A 24789-nucleotide genomic window follows, 5' to 3' on the forward strand; every position below is an offset into this window, starting at 1 on the left:
AATATGTGTCACAATCAGTGCACAGAAATGTGCATCCTATGTGGATTTAATCCACAAATCAATCTAAATTATCACCAATTCCATTTGATTCTTTTTCAATAAGCTACAAGCCCCCGCCCCCCCCAATAAGGTCTGTATATTTTCAGAATATTAACTACAATTAAATCTTCTTTCCAAACCCTATTAGAATATTATCTCTACCTGCTTTCACTCACACTCTGCAATGTTTTTAAGTTTAAAAAGGGTTTATTATATTATTTGTACACTAAAACTAACTGTGGATAACTGAAAATATCTGAAAACCACAAACCTAGGCTTTTCCTTCTGGGATACTGAATTTCTCCCTACAGAAGATTGCACAAGGCTTCATATATTTTGCAAGCTAGATAGTAAGACCTTCTGAAACGACAGTTCAGAAACTCTAACTGTTCATTCAGATACCTGCCATGCTAGGTTGGGCAGACAATCGTGTAAGGATAAATATTTGTCAGATCTACACCCTTAGACTTCCTGCCCTCCTCTCCCCCAGGACCCTAGCCTCACTTTTATCCTTTCTAGACATTCCCAGTACCCTCCCACCCCCAAGATTTTTTTGGCACATGTTCTTCCACTCCACTTAACGAACACGAGGGTGAGGGGAATGTGAAAGGCCAGTGTTACCTGGAGTAACACTATGTCAAAACACAATTGCATCCTGAGCATGCTTTGGATCAGAGTGCAAGGCACAAAATGGGACTTTGTCACCAGAGCTAAGTGACACAGGTATTCAGGTTTCTACCACTCAGGACAAACACAGGCGTACACAGAGCACAACTCTTCTCACACTTACCTGAAGCACACCTTTGTCCAGTGGTTATTCCTCCTTCATTACTGACCTAGTTCAGAAGGAAGCAATCACGCCTGAGTAACAACTCACTGCTTTGAGAGGAGAAATGCCCAGGCCTGAATGCTGGTCACTACAGACTTCTCGAGCCCATCAAGGTCAGTGCAAAACCTGTACCACCCGCAGTCAGGTGACGGGTAGCCCACAGTACACTTCCAAGCTGCCCTAGATGACACAAATGCTGTCTGAGAACTCAGTCATTAAAAGATACTGTGCAACAGCTGCATTGCACTACTCGCCCAACTCAGGGCAAGGAGGCTGCCAACACACAGCTGAAGAAAGTTAGCTCTCTAAATAATTAATCCTGGCAAGGCACATAACTTACACCTGACTGTCCCGAATCACAACCAGCTGTTGTCTCCTGTACCCAAAGCCGCTTCTCCTGGTTGTCAGCGAACTGTCTCTCCCTGCCCCTTTGCTGGTATGCAGAAGAAGCTGTAGTGATCTATTTTGACATTCTCCCCATTCCTACTTGTGTCTTCACACCACTTCAACCAAACTCATGCCCTTCCTATGCCTGTGCTTTTCAGAAAAGCATCTGCAGAAATCCTGGCACTGCTGCTCAGAAACTCATCTTCACCATTACAGAATCTGTTTTTTTCATCACTCCAAACTGCTATTGCCCAGCATAATAATGAAAAAAGAAGAGTCATTTCAGATACTACTCTATTTTCATGTCAATGAAAACTTGCCCAGGTACCCGTTTCAGTGCCACCTTCTAAATTTAGTAGTCCCACTGCTGCAAGTGCCCCTGTTTTGGCAGGTAACATCAAGGTCTATTCTGAACCATTTATGCCAGTCATAAGTCCAGAGTAATCATTATTGTGTATCAGTCTATTACCAACCTTAGTGGGTTTTATTGGTTTTGGTTTTTTTCGTTGTTGCTGGTTTGAGGGTGGTAGTGGGTTTTTTGTTTATTTTTGGTGTGGGGGTTTTTTTAAACAAAGTAGAAAGCCAGGATCCACTTTCATAACAGGATTTAAGGTATTTCTCAATAACAATATTTTCACTGTTACTTTTACTGTTACTAAATAGCCTTAAACCAAAAAGATAGCAAAGGAAAAAAAGTCACCATCATGGCCATAAAAAAAAAAAAAAAAAAAAAGACACTGTCTGTTTTTGCAGATACAGAGTAAGGTATTTATATAACTTTGGAAAATTTGTGTAACAGGGTTTACATAAATTAAACTGTACCTAGAGTCATTAAAATGATAGAACATCTGTTATGCCTCAAAAAAAGGAAAAAAAAAAAAAAAAAAAAGAAGGAAATTTAACTCCAAAACTGCTACAGCATTCATAAGCCCCCAGGTGAGACCTCCACTCAGAGACACACAGCTACCAGGTCATCGCAATAGCAAAGGCACACGTTGCTTTTACATGTTTGATTTCAGGTTCATACCCCTATCTACTTTGTATTGTGCGCAGACAATGCTTTTCAAAGGACTTAATGAGTGCTATGTCAGTCAGGCTACGTACAAGACCTAAAATATTTTCTACTTCTACCTGAAAACACTGAGGCACTTCTGATCTAGTAAGGCACGTGCCAAATGGAATGTAGTTTCTGCTTGTTAAGACAACGGTGATGTCACCATCCATTACACCAGTCCTACTTCCTCCCCACCCCCCCTAAGTGCTGTAAAAAAACCTAGATACACTGATACGCAGTGCTACAAACAGTCATTAAGGAATATGAGGCTTGAGCAGAAGTCTACAGCGAAGTAAAGCTGGGATACCTGAAAGAAAACAAACCTTGCAGTAACAGAAGAAACACTGCTAACTGAGCAATCTACTTTTGAAATCTACTCAACACTGTCAACTAGATTGTGCACATTTTTCACCCCCGACGAGCAGGTGTGAGATACACATACAGTCTGCATGTGTGTACCTATCCAAAACTCTCACTGCTTAGTCCTTCCCTTTGCTTTTACGCAAACCAGCCAGGCCAAGAACCAAAGGTTCCCAGAGCCTCTGTTTTAAAATTATTTCTAATCTTTTTACTAGGCTTTACACGTAAAATGGCTTGTCCCAGAAATTTTCATTTTCTTAGAAAGAGCTCACAGAAAAACACTGGATTCATTTGGAAAGTAACATGAACTAGGACCTTCAAAGCGTCATACAGGATCACTTACACTTCAGACAGGAAGTCAAAAGACTCATCTCTAACACTCTTCCATTAAAATACTATCTTCAGCATTTTCCTTTCAGTCTGTAACATGTTAGAATTCAGGGGTCCTCAAACTACAGCCCGTGGGCTGGATACAGCCCCCCAGGGTCCTCAATCCGGCCCCCGGTATTTACAGAACACCCCCCCCCGGGGGTTGGGGGGGAAACCAAGCAGCCGCAGATGACTGCCTGCCACTTCATCCGCGTGCCGGCCCCCTGGTTAAAAAGTTTGAGGACCCCTGTGTTAGATCTTCTCTTAGAGAAGCACAGCTTCTCACCTCCTTCCCAGCTCAGCTCCAGCACAGCCCAAAAAACAGCCAGATCCACAGCCAGCCTGAGCGCAGCAGCCCTTCCCAAAACCCTCCTTCGCCCTCTCCGCCATGTCTCACCCCAAAGGGGGCAGGCAATAATGGCATTACCCACTCTTGGTGACACTGCTACTATCTGAGAGTTATGCACCAGCGGTGCCCATAAGAAAAATTTATGTGGGCTTCCCAAAATTTTGCACAGATAATTGTATCCCTTAGTAAATCTCTTCCTGAAATATTTTAGGTAGAACAAACCCTACCTTACTGCAACACCACCTTCTGAGTCAAGTGAGAAGGCCTTCTTCCAGTACTTAATTCTTGCAGACATCTCTTTCACTCCCCTCCCAATCATTGCATCACTCAAAGCTGATGATACCAGTTTTCCTCTCCAGAGGGACTCTCCAACACCTCACTCCTGCTGAGCACACAGTGGTGGAATTGTCAGCTGTCTGTGTAAGCAGTTAATAGAGAAATCTGTCATTCAACCTTCTCACTGACCACACATGCATTAATGAACTCCACAACGTGCAGCAATTCTTTTCTGGATAGCATCTACTATTCACAGCCACCCTACATAAAAAGCCTTTATGCTCCTCCTGAATGTTTGCAACACACTGGGGACCTGCTGGACACAGTTCACAGGATAACAGGGGGTGTGTGGGGGCTGCCTGTAGCTGGTTTCATTCTTCAGCAGCCATTTGTCCCATTGCTGACATTACCACTGACTCAAGAGAAGCATACATATTATTCTAACATCTCAGGAATGCCTTGGCATTTTACAGTCTGGTATGTTTAACTTTATTTCTTTTGTCAAACATTAATTTAAGAGTGTCTACACAATAAGACTTTGAGAGTGTTCTGTAAAAAAGCCCTTCGTCCTTGGTATCACAGGGCATCCACTGAGCATATCTTCACGAGTTCTACTGTGAGCTGCCTAAGGTTTTAAAAACAATAGTGGCTGAAGTCTTTTATGAGAAAGTACTAGAAGCCAAATGCTGAAGCTAATGCCATTTGCAGATGCACACTGTGTCTCACAAGCTGAGCCAAGCAGAATAATGCAAGCTAATAATTATCCTCTGAAGAAAACTGAGAGAATGTGAAGAATGGTGGTTGACAAATTATTAAAAGTCTTACCAGCTCTTTAGGTCTAGAAGTCCAACTCTTCCTTCCCACATGCACCTGCTGCGAAACCCTGGTCCTGTCTCTAGCCATCCATTTAACATGCTCTTGTCTCGATCTCAGGTTACATTCTTTGAGCCTACACAACACAGTTAAATTTTCTCACACAAGCCCCTCTCAGCACTCCAGGGTCCTCCCGCACAGGCTCACACGCTTACATTCGCATCCCAGCTCCCACAGCACCACATTCAAGCCCCTCATCTGAGAAAGACTGTAATGCTCTGCATGCATATATTTAACCTCCCTTGGAAATTCCCCCTGCTTGCACCCTCTTGACACTGCCAGCTTGAATCACACTCTGCCAGCTACAAACGTCAATTGGACTAGCTCACATTGGAGCTACTAGCTCCACAAAGGACTTTCGCCCTAGGATCCCAGTACTAGGCAACATCCATCTCCTCTTGTCATTCTACCAGTACCCCCTTTCCAGCAGAGAAAAGATAGCAGGACAGGGATGATGGAAATACATCATCCCTGCCCTGCAGATGGTTTCAGTCCTGACACATGAATGCTGCTAGAGGAAGCCAAGTGTGAACAGTACTTAACAGCCTTTCACCCTTGCCAGTCTCTACGTCCCCAGCTCTGCTCCTCTCCCAAAGCACAGTGCAACGAGACTAGGAGAGGGAGAGGAGCAGGAGCACACTGTGGACGTTTAGAGTGGACAAAACAATACGAATTAAAACCAAACCAAAGAACAGACACTTTCTGGCAGACTATCCCAGTCAAGTACACAAACTTGTTCTTCTTTTCAATAGTAATACTTTCTTTTGGATAACAGGGTAACCTGAAAGCTTATGAAGGAATACTTGCTTAAGTACAGAGATGAACTCAAGCCTTTCTAAAAGAAGAGGGTCTGGAAAGCATCCTGCATTTCTAGGGTCCTGTAGCATACTGGAGACATGTAACGGTTGATCACTGTACCAGATACAAGTCATATGGCTGCCACTGCAGAGAACATCACACAATTGAATTATCTGCTTTTGAAAGCTGTAATTATTATATTTTTTTGTAAATACAATGAATATGCATCATTTGAGTAATGAAACCCTTTTAACTTCTGAAACCTGGTGTCTTAAAAGCAGCACCGGTACTGATGGTTTTATAACAGAGACCCCATGTTACACAGAAACAGACAGAGGCAGAAACTGAGCAGGACTCCTGGCAATGGAAAGGACTTTGAGAGACACATCTGTAGTACAGGCTCCATATGCAACACTGGTTTAGTCAGGACAAAATTGCTCCAGCGATTCGAAGAACAACAGCCCACTTATACAGCTATTCTGAACATTACATCAATATTTTCAGCAGGACACAAATAACCATGCTAAGTCCCAATGCTGTCATCTTCCGGGATAACAAGAAAAGCAGCAACCATGTAACCTAGCAGACCTTCCTTCTGTTTAATTAAACATTTAATTAGAAATAGTACTATACTTGTGCATGAGTCATCATATCAAAAAAGTGCAAAAAATATAGCTGTGTTGTGAATGCAAGCCAAGAATGGCTATCTTTGTTTTACTTCGTGTTCTCTTCATGTCAGCTTAATAGCTTAATTAGCTTTACTCACAATATTAAATGCTCTCAGATTTACAACAGAGACCCCATGTTACACAGAAATACACAGAGGCAGAAACTGAGCAGGACTCCTAGCAATGGAAAGGACTTTGAGAGACACATCTGTAGTAATCAGGCTGTAATCAGCGTTTCGTGCATTCAGAGCACTAGATGTGTTTTCTTCACTCAGTTAACTGGATACTTCTTTCCAGTGTGGCAAAGGGACACCAAAATGATCACTGAGTTTACTAGACTAGCTATTACACTGAAGAGGTTAACACAAATGCCATCATGCTCGCCTGGTTTTAAAATTGGATGGAATGTGTTTCTTGCAGTCACAAACACATCCACAGGCCTTGTCAGAAACATCACCTAAAACAAAGGGTCATAATGCATTGGTCCTAAAACCCTGATTTCACACTGGAGTAAAGGCCAGGTTTTCACACTCCAAAGTCACAAGTTCCTTGGAAAATGCAAAGCTCCTGCTTGCAGAGAAGGGAGAAGGATTAGACCTTCTCTTTCTAGCGAAGACTGATCCAGAGCCAAGAGCCAGCGATAGCACTGATGTTTGCTAGACTTAGTCTTTTTATTGAAACAAGTGTTTTATTAGAACTTGGAGACTATTTTAAGGCAAAAAGCTCACTATTTCCTCTCTAGCATGTCCTCGACAGAAGATATGTGAATCCTTGGCTGCAGCTGGCGGAGAACAGCTCGATTACTCAAAATGCAAGGTTTTATCTTCACCTTGGTATGAGCCACACTGTGGAAACTTACTTTATGTGTTTCTTCTTATTGTCACATTATAAAATACTGAAAATTTATTTTTCTCTGTACCCTCCAACTCAGCTCTGGTTAACCTATTAAAAAATGAGGCAATTGGCCAGAAAATTGAAAGCCAAAACCTCCAGTATATCAGAAAGGCTGACACAGATGCTCTGTACGTTTTATTTTTCAGCTGTGACCCATACTTCTTTTTCCCAGATAGTGCTGGTTATATAAATGACATTATATAAATACAGAAAGAAAATGAAGAAACACACCTGGAATAACAATCAAACCCAGGAAGCAAAAGGAAAAAGATCTTCCATTTATCTGAAGTTAGTTAAATGAAACATATATGTTTTACAGCCTAGACTGTGAATGAAATCTAACACTAGACTTCTTCTAGACTAATCTGTGAATTCTCAAACCAAACAACATAGCTTCAGGAGTCTACTGTGACATGTGTCTCGCTAAGCCTCACTCTTACAGTGTACAGAAAAGCTACACCATATAGCTTTTTACTCGTGGCAAGACACTTGGGCACAGAAGAGTTTTGATATTGTATGGAATTTAACACACCTTTGTTTAAAGGAAATGAAGGTTTGATGCTCATGTGACTGATCTGGCGTTCTTGAAAGGCACAAAGAAGGTTACGGCACAGAAAACTTCACACTGCTACATCTCTTATTCTTTCTAGACACCACTGTACATCTAATCCAAGCTCTACCCATAGCCAATCTCTCTGCTCTTAAACATTTATTTAAGGAATTGTGAAAACAGATTGATCTCATTTTGCCTTTTCTCTTTATTCTTTTCAGAGAAGTGCTAACAGGAGTTGTAACATACCAATCACGCTACCATTTCTCATGAGGTGTTTTCTCAAAACAATCTTTCTGCTGTTGAAATGGATTGTTTCTGTAACATGCAGAAGTTCTATAGCACATCTGTCTCACTTATGGGAAACTAAATCATTATGTTGGATTTAAGAGTATGCAGATGAAGAGGTAGTACTGCATTCAACAAAAGATAGCAAGAAAAGCTGTGAAGCTTGCTCCCAGATACTACATGGTTAGTGATTCCATACTAGAATTGAAAGTTTGTATAATAATGTGTACTGAGCACAACTTTATTTGCACAAAAAACATCAGGAGAAGCACAATATATAAATAATTTGCTAAACATACTTTCAGCTTGCAAAACCTAAACAGAGTTTCAGTAATTGCTGGTACACAATGTGGTGGGTACCGCTTTTAAGCCTAGGGAGGAAATCTGGTACCTTAACACTAGGCAGTACGTGGCACACTTTAAAAGGAATGACAGACCAAAGTTTTTAACAATATCCTGTCTCCCTCAATTATTAAACCTCTTGCCCAGATGCGGAGCATTATTTGTTGCTCTTCAAGTGAGGAAAAGGCAAAGAAGCAAGAGGAAAAAACCTGCAAGTGTGTTTCATTCTCACTGGGGAAATAATTATCTTAGATTTGGACAAGCTGTTAATTTATTTATTTATTTATTGCATCCTGCTAGAGTGTTTGTGCTTTTTAAAATGTATTCTTAGGATACCAAAGCTCTGATTAAACAGGCAAGGAGGTTGGTCCCCATCAAAGACCAGTTGGGCAGCCTCAGGTGTACCCTCTATGCTCCTCACAGCATAAGGACAGAAACACACCAATTGCTCTAGTAGATTGTAGGACCATGGCATGTAGGCTTTTCATCACTCCCCATCCTTCACATGTCTAGCACTATTTCGAGGCTGAAACAGTCATCCCTTCAAAGTCAAGGAGACCTGCCATTTTGCCTTTGCTTATGGAATAAAGGAAAACTTAATTTTGAAGCAACAGACATTATGTAAAGACAGAGGGAAAAGGGGCAGGCAAGCAGTCCTATAACAGAGCTGAAACCTATTGATTAGGTGAGGAAAGTCTATGCTGCTGAGCCATCACAAGAAGATTCTTGTGAGATCCCAAATGTATTCTGTCAAATGCACATACAGAGGCTTACTAAAGCATCAGCTCATTACTGAGATTACAGCCTTGTGCCTGTTTTCCATCACCTGCATGACCACACCATTACACTAATGCTTGGTTCACATCAACAGGCTTCTAAAACACACGCCTGTGTCTATGAAAGTCCTTAGTACTCTTGAATTGCTTGTGGTCATTATTGAAGAGTTAAAAGCATTTGCTTTTTTCTTGGAGATGCTGCAATTACTCAGAGCAGGAGCTCTTCATGGGTAGATACATAGGCTTTTAATGGGTTTTATTCTGCAGCCCAAGCAGTAACAGAGAAAGCTCTTGTTAGCCCAACTTTTGTGCTGCAAGTCTGCTGAAAAGGATGTCCCTCCCGCATTAGAAGTTAATTTAGCTGCTTCTGTTACCGTTCAACCCTTGGTCTCTGTTCCGAAGCTGCCAACACAAATACCACCTGTGATGACCATTCTCAAGAATTTGTTCTGTATGAAGGGATTTGAAATGTCTGGCTCAGCTTGTCAGGGAACATGTGCCAAGCCAAAGGCTCTAATAACCAAGACATTGAAGAAGCGGGGGAGGGGTTAGTCCACAGTGTCTATGTTGCGTAGCATGTCTTCACCATTTTGCTGCATTTGAACTTGCATAGGATTCAGGTCATTTTCCATGTGATGAGCCTAAGCTCACACGGAAAAGCACTCACACAAGCCAGCTGAATGAAGCTGAAATCAGTGGATTTGTACAAATGCTGCTAAAATTATTGGTAGAATTGGTTCTCAGTTACTACAGCAGTAACATTAAATATGTCCCTTAGCAATACGCAACAAAATAAGCAAGCACACTTAGGAGTTTTTTGAACAGGGACGTTAATTATGGCCTCCACAAGATAACATAGCACCAATTGAACTTTTCCACATCTCAAGCATTCTCTTTAACAGCATACACTAAGCTAAAAGCTACCTGCAGCAGCTCTGGGCTGAGAGTTGATCAAATGTCATGGAATTTAATCAGTCAGGCTCCAAAACAACATCTGTATCTGTTAATTATCTCAAGCGTTTGCCCTTAGACAAGACAAACTTATCACATAGCCTCTGCTACCGAAATTAATGGAGTGCAAAAAAAAATATTTACTTTTATAATGGTTAAGGCTCCACATGGGCTTGAAAAAGAACACATTAAATTTACTTAAAGATGAATTTGATGACTGATTTCCATAGTTTCACCCGTACCCTCACATGTGCTGTGTAGCAGTATTTACATTAGTTGCTTTACTGGTACAACAGCTATTAAGCAAGGAAAGCTAGAAAGAAACATCTAGAGCAGACCACTGCTGCACATGACAAAAGGCACTGGACTGGCACTGCACTGGAGTTGATAACACAAAACCACTAGCATGATTAGGAATTTACGTCAGCGGTCTTTCCAACAAGAAGGTGGTAGTATGAAGACAATCAGTGACAACCATCACAACATAACAAAGTATTCTTTTTTAACCAGCAGCAGCCTGACACCATCCTTACTCCTCTCCACACAGGTTCATTAACTTGTTAAATATACATTCATTAGCATCCATCAGAAACGCACTTTTCATCTGGTAGACAACAGAGAAAAGCAGAAAGAGTATCTCCCCTCTCCTGCTCCAAACCCTGCCAATGGGCACAAGCCAGAAACAGAGAGGAAGAAAGATGGTGCAAGCATAAAAAGAAATGCAAGACTCAATACAGTTAGACTGGGTAGCCCCACCACCACAGGAAAGCAGTTTTGTACCACATAGCAGCTTCTTACATCTGGAAGTATTGCTGATCCATGAAATGTGGTGAAGCGTAGCAAGCATTTAACTTTACTTCAGAGTTACCAAGCTATTACAAACAAGCTAGCTCCCTGGTCCCACAAAGCGAAAGGTAGGGGCAGTTCTTTGATCATTTGGACTAAGCAGACGCATTGGCCACTAACAACTGAAATTAAGCTGTCGGCTAGTTTACATCTTATTAGAGTGCCTGTGTTTTCCAGTCTTCCAGGGGAAGGTGGGGTCAGAGCTGGATCCGAAGAGAGAGAACAGCAGCATGCAAGAAGGACGACTGCACGTGAGAGCTGTTTTGAAAATTCACTTGCATTCAGGGAGAACAAAAGGCTACAAGCCCTCAGGAATGAAGTCTGTGCAGATTTAAAAGAATTTGTACAATAGCAGGATGGTAGTTTGCAGATGCTCCAAGTACAGTCACAATGACATGATTGCTACGTGCAAAGCTAAGGGAGACACTTAGCTTTACATTTGAATTTACCTTGCATTACACTGAAACCTAAAAACCAGCTTTATGAGGGCAATGAATTTCCAACAGCATAAGCTGGGGCAAAGCACTGACCAAGAATTGCTTGATTTTGGCACAGAATCCATAACCTTCCACAGTGTTTAGTTACATTCCTGTAACAACGAGGCAGTTAATGCTGGAGGAGAAAACTTTTTTCTTCCTATGAAAGTTTTTGAGACTCCTACTGGGTCAAGCCCAAGGCCTCCAAAGTTTTTCAAAGAAACAAAATAAAGAACAATTACTGAAAATTCAAGCTAACAGTTTTGGTCTAAAAGAAGCAGAAAAGGGGATTAAAGTTGGAATTTGATCACCTCCAAGTCGAGCACCTCAGTGACTGAACTTGTGCTATTTGTCTCTGGTTGAGGACAGAAATTCAGTCCTGCGAATTTGAGAAATGTTTCCCAAGAAACAGAATAATGGCATTTGGAACACCCTGGTTTCAAATAAACTTAGCCTTATCACACTAATCTCTTAGTACAAAATTCCCATGGGTATCTACTGACCAAAGTTTATTACATCTTTAATAGCACTTGCATAAGTCATTGCAGTCAAAAAAAAAAAAAAAAAAAAAGTGTCTCTATGAGTAAGTTGCTGAAACCTGCAGCAATAAATGTTTTTAAAACTTACAAAGGCACACAGGTATTAGAAATAGCAGAACTTGCTACTGCATATAAAAAGACCTATCCTTCAATAACCATCCCTGTATTCCAGAAATCTCACTGAGTTGCAAAAAGCCTGCTTATATTCATATGCTAGAGGGGCCATTCCCTGAAAACCCATTAAAAAAGGCCCAAAGCAGTTTGGGGGCTTTCCCTTCACTCTCTGCACTGAACAGCCACCACTGGAGCAGTTTACCATGTGACACAGACCAAGCTTCAGATTGCTTTGCCTGTTGCCGTTGCCAGGTCATACCTGTTTCTGCCTCACACAGAAAAACAGCCCGAGATGCAGCCACTCACACTGGACAGGATACAACCCTTCTTGCCTCATCTGAAACTCAATCAGTGACAGAGTTAAGAAGTAAATCTTCAGTTTAAAACTTGAAAGACCCTCATGTTCCGTGGATGGAGATCAAGAATGATCAGAATGGAAAAAAATGCATTTGTCATAAACAGGACAGTATGTTACACAGAGGCTTCTCTTCCTTCAGCTAAGTGTTTCAAGCAACAGGAAGTATCCTTACACTAGGAACACATGGCTAACCCAAAATCTATTGCTAGTTTGTACGATGCGTGCAAAACTCCAACAAACAGCACCTTTAGTGAGCTTATGCAAAGTCAAAAGCCGTGAAAGGAAAGAAAATAAAGGACAGATCACACTGCAGACTGCTGAACAACAAGGCCACAACTGCATTGAGCTCAGTGTGAGCCAACTGCTCTACTTTAATACCCAGCAACAAGCACTCCACAAGCAGAAATTATTAGAAGGGCTATACAGTCAGTCACAAGGAGGCTCCATGCAGACATCTGAAAAACAGGGCTACTATTTCTTGTCTACTTTATATTTTTTTTTTTACACAAATTTCACCAAGACCAGCTGAAAACTTACCAGGACTGCTCCAGAGCATGTACTGTCTCAAGTCATTGGCAGCTGAGTGCCAATACCATGCATTTGACTTTTTTTTAAAAATCTTCATTTAAGGAGTGTTGGACGTCCTTCCATTCCACTGCACCCACATCAACTGTTTAAAGTGGGCTTTCTTTGTGGAAGCTTTTTGTTTGGTTTTTAAGCTCCATGTTCACTACCTTGAAATAAAAAAATATATCCAATAGCTAGTAATAGAAAGCTTTTCTGGCAAATCCTTTCATTACTGGCAAAAGTCACTACTGATCTCAAGAAAATCCTATACAATTATACAATTTCATCCAGTATATTGAGCTTCCGGTGAAATTCCTGAGAAACACGCTTTTGCTATCAACCCCCCACATTTCTTGTGACACCTGCATAATTGTATTTGATTGATTTCTCTCTTACAGTTTGCAATAGGTTTTAGGTTACTCAGTATTTCAAAGCACTGCTCCTACACAGGTGAGGGCTCACCCTGAGCACACGTTCATCCCAAGACCATTTCTGTTTCCTAGACTAATAGCAAGTGTTTTGCCCAAACGTGGGGGAAAAAAAAAACAAGCCACAAAAAATCATCCATGATCTGGACACTCCTTGCTATTTTCACATCAAGTCCCTGAATTTGCTCCATGAAAAGTGGAGTTTTGAGCAAGGCTCATGAAGCCAAGTGTGCAGAGACTTGGCGCTTCCTATCTTCCCCTACCCAAGACTGAGGGAGCTGCTCTTACAAGTCAAAGCAGTATCTACTGAGAAGCTGTTTTGCTTGCTACAGCGCTCTTCAGTATTTACAGGAAAGCTAGTTCTTGTGCCTTTCCAAAGACAAGGACCAAAGCGAATAATACTCCCATCTCCCTTCCTGAAAATCCTCTGGGCAACAAGGAGAGATGGGCATTTCTTGTGATGCAGTCCTAAAGTGCATGTACAATTACGTATTTTCTCCCCACCCAGAAATGTTATCCATTCCTTTTTAACTTGTAAAAAAGCACCATGCTAAATCTTTGATCATATTCAATACTAATACTAAAATATTTCCCCTACTAACAGGCTGTTTCAAATTAAGTAATTATCATATTAATTTCTATTTAACATATTCATTAGAACCTTTATTGTAATTTTAAAATGCAACTGAGTTTTGTCATCTTCCCTATTAATGCCATTAAATGGATTTTTCTGTTAAAGAAATTTTTACACAAATTGAATGAGTAGCATGTATTTTGCCAGAAAGGAATACTTCAAGATATATTCTATTTGTACATCAGAGACAGTCTTTTCCCTTACAAACGGTGACCTGTACTTAAGATTCCATCTGCCACTTGCTCAGTTTCAGTCAAAGACTGATTCAAATTCTGCATTTAAGATTCACACCTTAGCGTTCAAGTCTACTGTCCCTTCCCAGGGTTTGTCTTAAGCTCCTGTGAGCCACTGAATTCTGCTTAGCATCACTTATACCAAACAGTGAAGAGCTTAACAAGCTCCAGAGGACAAAAACTGCACACCAAAATGTTCAGGATGGGATATAAACAGAAATAGCAGATCACTGTCTGCTTTCAGGCATACACCACCAAGTATTTCTTGAAGGCTAGTTCATAGTTCTTTAAGACCTCTCTACTGTGCACACCTCAAACTCAAGTCCGTAAACCAAGTTGAGCAGCAATGACACTAAATAGGTGCCTAAGCCTAGAACACTGTTGTGACTGGATGAACTTGCCCATTCTTATTCATTTACAACCTCATATCAATGATGCTCCATCAGTACAGGCTACCTAGCTTTGCTCTGATAAACTCACTCACTCAAGTAAGACCAGGAGAGCGCAACAGCAAAGATAAAACAAGGAGATGATGCTTGGAAGCTCCCTCTTGCTGCTCACAAAACCACAGAAAAGGCACGCTGTCTCACTGAGAAGGCACTGACTTCCTTCTCCCACCTTCAATTAGGAGCATGCCAACCCAGACACTGCAGCTGGTGAAGTTAACCATAGGCAGAGAAGAAAGCAAGAAATACATTTTCATGGGTTGCATGTAAACAACAGCTATACTGTGAGACGTGGAATGCTAAACGCTGATTTCTTTCAGCTGCCCACATTTCAAACTCAAAGCTGACCTTCAGATCTGGCATAATACTAGCTTTCTAATGCATAATAGGCTGTCAGGAGTAAGGTGACCTACAAAGACTGTAAAAAGAATTAACAAGGCAAAATCCATTGTCACTTCCAAGAAGTAAAAATTACACAGAACTATCAGAAATCAGATTTTATTTCTTCACATGCCTTGTTCACTTATTTGTTAGGGTTTTTTGCCTTCTGGAATTAACTAGATTATTGCAATCTATACTCACATCTTCAATAAACAGATATGCCATCTTTGCCAGATCCCCAGAGACATTTCAAGGACAAGCAAGCAAAAAATAGCTGCTATTCTTACTGATAAAACATTACAAGGGAAAGATTCTTGTGCCTGATGATGATAAACAATCAATGAAAATTCACTGACCTTGACTGTAAAGCTAACAGCTGTGTACCGCTTTTTCTTCTGTTGTTCCTCACTAGCTCTGTGTGCCTGTAGGCATCTGACACAGGTTGGCAGAGACATTTGCCCACACTCACACTGAGAGTTAATGACTTTTAAATGTAATAATCTGACACCAATGACATGTACACATACTGACTAAAGCATATGTGGTAACTATCTATATTACTAGCAGGAAATGAGCATGCTTCAGCAATTTACTGATGGTTCGGATGCAAGATGGTATTTTTCTTTACTCCCATTATACACAGGCATTTGTAGAATAAAGTCTGACAGATACTAATATTTTTCTGAAATTCAGTTCTTTTCACATCTCCATCACTTTCAAAAACAGAAACATCGCGGCATAATTTCTGGTACAGACTGGACAGAACCCAAGCCCAAATAAGACTTAAGCAGACTAGTGCTCAGGATGGCTGCTGAATTCACACCAGAAAGTGGATTCTGCTTTTCTTTAATTTGCATTAAAGCTATAAACATAAATGCATTTGCTTGCCTTGTCCTCTCCTGCAATAGTTCTTCTACTGTCTATAAACATATATACACAAGGTGTGCAATTAGAACATTCCTCAGGATCACTGCTCTTCTGTCTCCTTCCAAACACAACTAACCAACAAGCAAAATGAAAACCATAATCTAATTTGGAAAAAAAACCTCATTAACTCTCTTCCATTATATTATTGTCTAAAAAAGTTACTGTACAATTGTACATTGTAGAGACTGTACAATCCAGTAGTGAATAAACATGTACTACTCCTATATACAGATCCAATACCTAGATGGCTAATGTAACAAAATACTACTTGCCATTTCCTGATGATATCCCTAAGCACTGAAAATTCATGGTATCAGTGGAGTTCTTTGCTTTAGCTCTCCAGAGTATGAACAACAGGGTTCCCAGAAGGTCACAGCAATTTTCTTGTCAAAGTTAATGCAGAAAACTCTTCAGTATGGTTAAATGGGGAAAAAAAAACATTTCAGTACATGGCATTGAACCTGAGCCATATTTCAGGAACTGAAATTTGTGCAGTTTGCTTCAGAAACATTCCAAAGGTACACCAAGGTGAGATACTGACTGATCCTAATTCAGACAGGCCCATTCATTTTCCAAACCTACTGGCATATTTTAAGTTACACTTCTGTTGGCTTCCCCCCCCTGCCAAACTTCGTATCTCTAGGTGTTCTTAGGAACTTACTTGAGACAAGTGGAAAACTCAAACATTTAGTTATTTAATCAACTGCTACCTAACTTATCAAAGGTATCAGAAGATCAGAGTCACCACCTCCATTTCACAAAAGTAAATAGGATTTCTGAAGTCATCCCACAGGTCAGTGGCAGACAGACAAGATGATAATTTGGGCTCCACTGTGCTGTACAAAGCTCCACGTGATACACAACCATGTCACTTCTCAAAAAACAATGATGTCCTTGCATGCAAACATACTGGCAGATGTCAAGTGCTAGTTGTATTCTGGAAACCCAGGCTCCAGCCCATAAACATTTTTATTTTGATGGCTACTTTTTACACTCTTGATTAACAAAATATATACAGTGAAAGATACATTTGATTTCCCAGCAATATTAACTATTTCCTATTCAAAGCAGTCATACTAACATATACTTCGTAAATATGCAGTGTGCTATTAATTAACCTATACTATTTGGGATAGTTTTAAGGGCAAAGAGCTACCAAGGCTGTGAAATTGATACTTAGAAATTAAGTCATACCAAAACCTTCTTTACAATCACCTCAAGACTGAATGGTTTTCTTAACATGTGCACCATAATGCAAGCTGTAAAGCTTGGCAAAGTGTCATGACCTGTTCCATACAGGAAGCGAGATTAGATAGGCTTTACATTTCTGAGAAGCGCCTGAGAAATTCCACATAAAGGTACACCCATCAAAAATGTAGTAAGCGTAAAAGGCATGAGTGCAGATGTATTTAATACCTGCACAGGAGTTACTCAGATGCCAGAGCTTTTTCTGAAATCACAAGCACCTAGGAAATGATTAATATATAGGATTATTATATTCCTGTAGGTGCTAGCACAAGATCTCTCAGCTAACTATCACAGAAGCTCAAGCCTGCCCTGACCTGAGAGGCAGCATTATTTCCCTGCTCTTAAGGCACTCTAGAGATAGGCGGCCCTACAGCATGCTGGTGAAAAAACTAAATAAATAGGAAAATAGATGAGCATTAAGGAGCCCTAAATCGCCACAACAGAATGAGGCAGCAGACAGTGGTCTGTTCCACACTACAGATGGCAATGTATTCAGGCTACAGTCTTATGGGGTTTCCTATTTGGGAAGACACAAAGCAGGGGTACTCCACATTTTAAACAGCAGAACAATAGGCAGTACCTTTTCAAATACAGCTTGTTCATCTGCCTCAATCAAGTCCATCTGACTGACTTTTGCTACTTGAACTTCATGTACACTTTGCTCCATTTAAAATGCTACGGTGAGAAAACCTGACCTGGAAAAGGAAGTTTAGAAACAAGCCTGACGGGTAAACAACACTAACTGCCAAGATCTAACACAATTTTGTGTTCACTACAATCAAAATCCCAAGTTGTACTGAGTCAGTGACAGAGACAGACAGGTCTGGTTCTTTAAACACCAAACAATTCTGATTGCATTAACTTATTTTCCTCCCTCACCTCCCATCCTGTCTCCTCCTTTCACTTACCAAGGGCTTGGTTTCATCTTCATCTTTGAAATAGTAAAGCTGGTCACCCTTGAGAACAAACCAGCGTGTGTGCCAGGTCTTGACGAAGCCTCCTTGCTTCCTCAGCCACCCACACTTGACAGCACTGTGCAGCCCTTGGCTTGGCGGGGGAGTCTCTACAGAGCCATTGTGTTCTTCCATACTGGGACTGGGCAACTCTCCTGTTGGGAAAACGAGGAAAAAGTAAAATAACTAGTTTATTATCCAGGCAGTAACTTGGTCCTTTCAACACAGCTGGAAAAGAAACATGCCCTGACTCCAAGGGTGTGCTAGAAAACCATTTAGCATCTACCTGCTTATTCGTATACTGGCACCCCATCTGCTGAGAGATTACTTGCCTATGAAACAATAATAACACACTGAGCTGCTAAAAAGCAGGCCAAAGGCAGAAGATTTGCACAAGTACAGTGTAAGAAATTTTAACAGCCACCGAGGAAGCCATCAGCTGCTTCCTGAGGTCAGTTCTGCTGGATTACAGGCAGTAACAAGGAATGAACTTGCAGTATGTTTTCAGACTAAGGAAAGCAGTAACCTTCTCACTACTAGACCTCTTGATCTAATATTCACTGACAAGCTTGGGGCTTTCAGGTAGTATTAAAGAAGCCTCTGCTTCCACGGAGCTTGATCCACCAGACACGCAGGCTTGTTTTGTTTTGTTTTACTGAAGTCCATTTAATGGAATGGTGACAGTAAATACAAGAATAGCTGCATATCCCCTCATACAACAAACACCCTGACTAAAGTGGGTATGTGTCCGGCCATGCTTATTATAGACATTTTGCAAATCACACAGAATTTTGGTGCACTGGCTCAAGGCATAAGAAGTGTGTCAAAACCAGAGCTGAAGTGTGGAATTAGAGAAAATTCCATGTGGCTTTTCAGCCTTGTTAAAAATATACTTTTTGACCATCTCTAGGCAGTCATGAATCTTTCTGATGGACTTCGTACATACAATCATGCAGTCATATACTTAACCTTCATGGTCAGAAGGCTCTTCCTGATCCCCCATTAAGTTTAGAGCTCAACAAATTCAGGATTTTGAGTTGCAAGTTCTATCTTCAGTTGAAATACAAATCAAACCCACACCTACATGTGCCAAATAGCGTATACCTAAACAGAATAAAATGTGACTACAACCACAAACACAGCAGCGTGCAAAATTAATGGTGAAATTTTACTGTAAGTGCTTGAAGAACAGCATGTTTCTTTTCTTTCTAGGCTACCGCTGGCATCCTTTCTTGCCTAGTCAGGAACTTAGACAGCTGTTAGGGTTTGGGAAAACTGGCTTCAGAGGTAAGCTATTTATTGTTTCTAAACATCAGGGTGGGAAAAGAATAAAATATTCTAGATGTTGCAGGCAGGAGATGTCTCTGACTAAGACCAAAGCTTCCTGTTCTGACTTTGGCAAAGCAGATTGGTAAATCCAAGCCTGGCACTCAAGCTCCAGTCCCCTCTACAGAACTACAGTACTGAACGCAGGAACAGGCATCAGCATTACAAAGATGAGTACTTGGCTTCTAAAGCAGATTAAGAACAGAGATCCACATTCATTTGACAGATGAGAGCATCCCTCTGACAATACAGGTGCTTTGGCTGGATAGTGCTACATCCTTGTAAAATAAATTGCAATATAATCAATCAAGAAGAAACAAATAGATCAATAGATTGCAGTCAAGAGTGTTTTACAGCACATTTTTCCTTTGTCTCCCTTCTTCCTACTGTTCATACTTATCCTTCTTTGGAACAACTTCTCCAGCTGCCATCTCTGCTGTGTGTTTACACCTTCTGCTTTTAATACACGCACACTGCCTGTTGTCACGTCCCAGCTTCAGGCTGGATCCTGGAATCTGATCTCCGTGATTGAAATTCTTAACTGCCCTGTGCCACTGAGGTTACAAGCACAGAGGTTTCATTGCAAGGTACAAATTAGAGGATCAAAACTTAAGTCACTTGGCATTCTTCTCAGAAAAAGGAAAAGACAAATCTTCCTCCTGCCTCTTCACCTACAGCTACCTGGAACACTTGTACTGTTACATTTACTTGAGCAAAGTGTGCCTGCAAAACATACAAACGTGTCTGGCTCTCAACAGAGCAGACAAAGAATTTTTTTGTGCCCAGGGTTACAATTACATCCTAACAGAAACAAACCAGCTGATAAACCCCCAGACCACACTGACATAGGGTTTGCGTGAGGGTTATACACAAAGTACAGACTCTGAAAACTGCAGCTCTGGGCTGCAGAGTGTATTAGATGCTGCAGTGAGTTTCTGAGCAGAACTTTGCTTCCTTCTGATCCGGAGCTGTAAGGGCACATTCAACTACCACTAGAAAAATCAATAGCTTGCTTTCTTAGTGCCTTGTTCATAAATGTCTGCTCACACTTCAAAGTGGTCTGGGCTTTTGTCATATTTTTTATTCACTTCACATTGTAATAATTAACTATGAATGCAACAAATCAGCGGCCAAGCAGCCTCTGAGAGCCCTACAGCTTTATCCCTGGATGCCCAAGCTCTCTCACTTGTTACCTTAGCTCTTTAAGATGAAGACGACAAGCTAATTGAGATTATTTGCAATAGGCAATGATAAGATAATCTCCAAGAACTGACTTCATCCATACACAGCAGGTTTGGTTAGACTGACTTGTACCCTACCTCTGCTTCTCACTGAGTGCGGTGAAAATATATCAGGAATGAGGACAGGCTGCACTATATGAGATCATTCTCTCCAAAAGGAACGACACACAACTCATAACTGGCATTTTAAGAATACAAACAGAAATCTCTTAGACGCTGCTGGGTTTTGGCTGGGCCAAAATAGATGCCAAGAAGCAGTCCTCCAACTCACATCCCTAGAAAATGAATTAGCTAATATTTAAGCAAAGCATTGTAAACAGCAGGTAAGCTAGTGCAGCTGAAAAAAGGAAGGAACAAAATCATAACCCGTAGGCTACCCCCTGCTCCTTACTGCACAAATGCAGAAAATCACAGCTCTCAGCTGCAGCTAACCTGATCAGTTTATCTCTGCTGCTGCTTGGGCCAGCCTCAAGGAAGGGGCAAAGGAAGAGTTTAAATACAGACATTGTGTGTATCACTGTAGTGCTAAGGACACCAGGTCCTTATTACGCTTGGACCACAAATAAGAATCTAAATACCAAAGTCAAAAGCAATTAACTCCTTGGATGAAAGGATATTTGTAATTTCGTTCCACAAAGTCACATTTCACTGGTGTTGATACCACTGTACAAACTAAGCCTTCGGATTTTAGCTAGCCAGGGAAAAATGTTAATTGATCTACATCTCTGTGTCTAGTAAAATTTATATCTTAAACTATTTCTGCAATGCTGAAACAAATGAGGTGTGGGACAGATGACATTCTACCATTCCCAAGCCCTCACAGGCAAGCGTAAGATCTCCTTTAAAGCAGCAGTTGATCTTTAGACACTTTCTGTACAAAACAGTTTCATTTCATTTATTAGGGATTTAATTCTCTTCAGCAGTTAAAATTTCAGCCACCTAACTTGCTTTTGTTAAGAGAAGTTGTATTTAGTCATGAGTTTAAGTTTATTTGTTGTTTTCCATCTCTCCTTCCCTTTCAGAATCTGCCTACTTACAAACCAGACTCGGAATCAGAAATTCCAGCAGCTGGCTCACTTTCACTAGTTGTTTTTACAGCTGTTTCAACACCAAGATCATAAAAATAAATTGCAGAAATATCAGGGTGCTGGCACTGATGCAGAGAACAGCGAGGTGCAAACAGTATGTAAATAACACATGACAAAGTGTGGAATTACATCAACATACTCCAAGCCCTCTCACTCTTGTAAGACGAGGCAAAAAGCCATGCATTTTCAAGCACTAAATGAGCATATTCCTCAAACCCATCTTCTGAACGGGAAACACAACTTGTACTTGCTGCCAGAGTCAACTCTACTGACTTGGCCAACCTCCAGTTTAGGTAATGACCAGAACTGAACAAATGCTACACAGTCTGTTCATTTGGGGCTGGCTGCAGGCTAACTCTCCTGGGCTTGTCTGGACATTGGGAGTGCAAAGTAAACAAGATGAGAAATGTTCCCTGATGCACTGGCTCTGCATCAACATCTCCCGGTCTACAGAGCCCATCACCATTTTCCATTGCTGGCCCCAATCCAGCTTTTTGTGCTGCCATAAGGGCATCTGCCTCTGTCACTAGTCTGTCTAGAAGGCAAATAACTGCACTTAAGTTCTCCTCACCAACATGGAAGGGCTGTGCCAGTACCACGCACAGAAAGCGGTCAAGTGTTTCTTTTCTCCTCAGCTACCACTCACACAATACTTGAAATATGGAACTGGGCAGCTCCCCCAGATCCCAGCACGCTGCCAGGAAATAGTCAGAGAAACTCGTTAAAGCAAAGCAAATCCAGTTACAACGAAAAGTCACAGGATTACACCAAGACGTTTGGCAAGAAACCCTGATGGTTTGCAGTATGCTTTTATTCTCACTGAAATTTCTCATGGCCAAGATAGCACATTTCAAGCATGCAAAACATCATCAGTGTTTGCTTCCAGCAACCCTTCTTCATCTTTGCCATTGCTCAGGTGCTGTATCAGGTTCTTTGCAGCCCAATATCAGCCTGGCACAAAATAGATAAAGCTGAGAAACCACCAAAGCGCCTGCCCCAGAACCATGCTCCTCCAGCTTGTCACAAGGTCCAACTCCTTTGTCTCTCAAAAGGGTAAGCAACGCAACACCGCATGGAGATGGCTTCTCCATGTCAAACACATTAGCAGACATCCAGTGAAAGGCTGTAATTTTGCATCAGCAATTGATTTGGTCACTGATGAACGTATCTGCCAACTATATATACATACACACATATACACGTGAAAAATTTGTAAACATCTTTGTGACACGACTGTTCTATATAAAATTAGATTACTTCAGTACTGTAACACTTAAATGAAGAGGTATAACTTACTTTACAAGCAACACTTAATTTTGGGTTCCTTTCTACTTACTACCCATGAACTATATAGAGCATAAGTGCTTAAGTTTAAGGTTATTGCTATCTTTCAGGTATGGAGTGCTGCCTCTGACAGTTTCCCTTTGATTTTTCTTGATTTGGTCTGGCTGAGTAACAACTTCGTAAAACTACTTAGTACGTGAAAACAGGGTCTGTATTTATCTTGAAATGTGTTTCAAGACACCTGAATCTCTGCTACAACACAGGCATGCATCTGTAAGCAACTGCTGCAGGAAGCAAAAGACTGGCCTATTTCTCACCATCAGGTTGCTTCAAATCAGTTGCTGCTCATCTGTTGTGTCAACAGGATATTGCACATGGAAGGAAAAAACATGTCAAAGAGGTAAAAAAATACTTCAAAAGAGACTTGACTTTCTGCTAGTGCTTAGCAACGATTTTTACAAGATGCACATTGCGAGGAACGTCTCAAGTTCTGTCACTGCAAGGACAGATTTTAAAGTATTCCTGTCTTGTTCTTTTTCAAAAGCTGCGGTAGTGTGCCTGACAGTAGCTTTCCTCCACAAGCCTTTAGAACAGACATTATACTTTCATCCAGAAGGTTTTCTAAGACATCTGAGAAACCTTTTGTACTACTGGCAGTAACACTTCTAATCACAGATACATCTGGCTGTTCCGCATTCCCCACTCTCATTTTTGTCCTACCAGGGACTGCCTAAAGATATTTTGCTTGAAAGGATTTAACTTCCAAGGCCTAAATAATTACTACTTATGCAATAAAAAGTTGTGAGAGGCGTTACCAGCAGTCAGATTGTAGAAGGCCTGATCCACTGCCCAGTGAAGCTACGGGAAAGACTCATTACTTATCAATGCATTTTGGGATCAGTTCCAAAACAAAGATCAATTGCCACAAAATTGAGGTCTTGGTCAAATATAACTCTTTAGTATGTGATTTGTAGTTCCATGCCAGAACAATCCTACAGAAATTCCTACACTAGCCAAACTTTTACAAGCCCACTATTTGCTTATAGGAATTCAAGCACAGCTAGAAATAGCCCCAATAAAATGGCACTAGAGAATTTATAAAGAACAACAGAAGGTACTCAACTTCTTGTGAATCATAATGGCAGCTAATTAACAAACTGTCAGGCACCTTTGAAAACATCAGCTTTTGTGTGTGCATATTCATTTCCTGTGGTTGCCACTAGTGTTTGTATACATATGCACAGAAACCCTATAGATGAGGTCTGGACACTAGTTCACTTCCCCTCACCGTAATCCCACAGTACCAGCTGCATTTATCCCAGTATGAATCTGCCCATGGTCTAGGGTCACTGACAAGACATGAGACCTACCTTTTAGAAGTCACATAACAGACTTGTCTCAAACAACTTCTATGTTGACAACAACACTCGGCCTAAGCTGGCAGATGGGAAGCTGAAGTGTGCCAAACCTTTGCAATTGCTCTTGAAACAGCAATGATCAATAGTAATGACTCTCTATTTAGTGTGGTCTTTGGTACAGAACGCTGGCAGATACGGGACTGCAGGGTCAGAACCTCTTGCCTCCCCTTTGTCCTTTCTGCAGTCAGCACCGAAAGGAGCTCAGTTAGTCCTAAACACTTAATTTCTCTGCTTGATAGAACGTATTTCTTCCACATAGAGCAACAAAATCATATTGGCTTCCTTGGTAGAGATAACTGGGTAACAAAGTATTTCAAAGTGTCCCCCCTGTCTGTCAGCTGCTGCTATGTGAAGGAAAGCTACTGCAGCAGTTCTATGACTGCAGCATCATGCTGTCACATCAGTACTTTCGGTAATTGTCGTAGGTAAACTTCTGCTGCCTTTGCCATTTGGTCCTATCCTCTTTAAATCTATGCAGC

The 24789-nt window shown here is 41.1% G+C and overlaps 1 protein-coding gene across 5 annotated transcripts in view; it reads right to left on the reverse strand.

The window, feature by feature from the left end:
- ARHGAP24 (Rho GTPase activating protein 24) overlaps nt 1-24789 on the reverse strand; it is a 225616-nt gene that overhangs the window by 166575 nt on the left and 34252 nt on the right. For all 5 annotated transcript variants that reach the window (XM_080365306.1, XM_080365307.1, XM_080365303.1 and 2 more), the window contains one exon: nt 17909-18108. In XM_080365306.1, the coding sequence (XP_080221432.1) occupies nt 17909-18088 (180 nt within the window). In that variant the 5' untranslated portion in view covers nt 18089-18108. The remainder of the gene's footprint in view (nt 1-17908; nt 18109-24789) is intronic.

Source organism: Falco punctatus (genome assembly GCF_963210335.1).
Source record: "Falco punctatus genome assembly, chromosome: 1".
NCBI lineage: Eukaryota > Metazoa > Chordata > Aves > Falconiformes > Falconidae > Falco > Falco punctatus.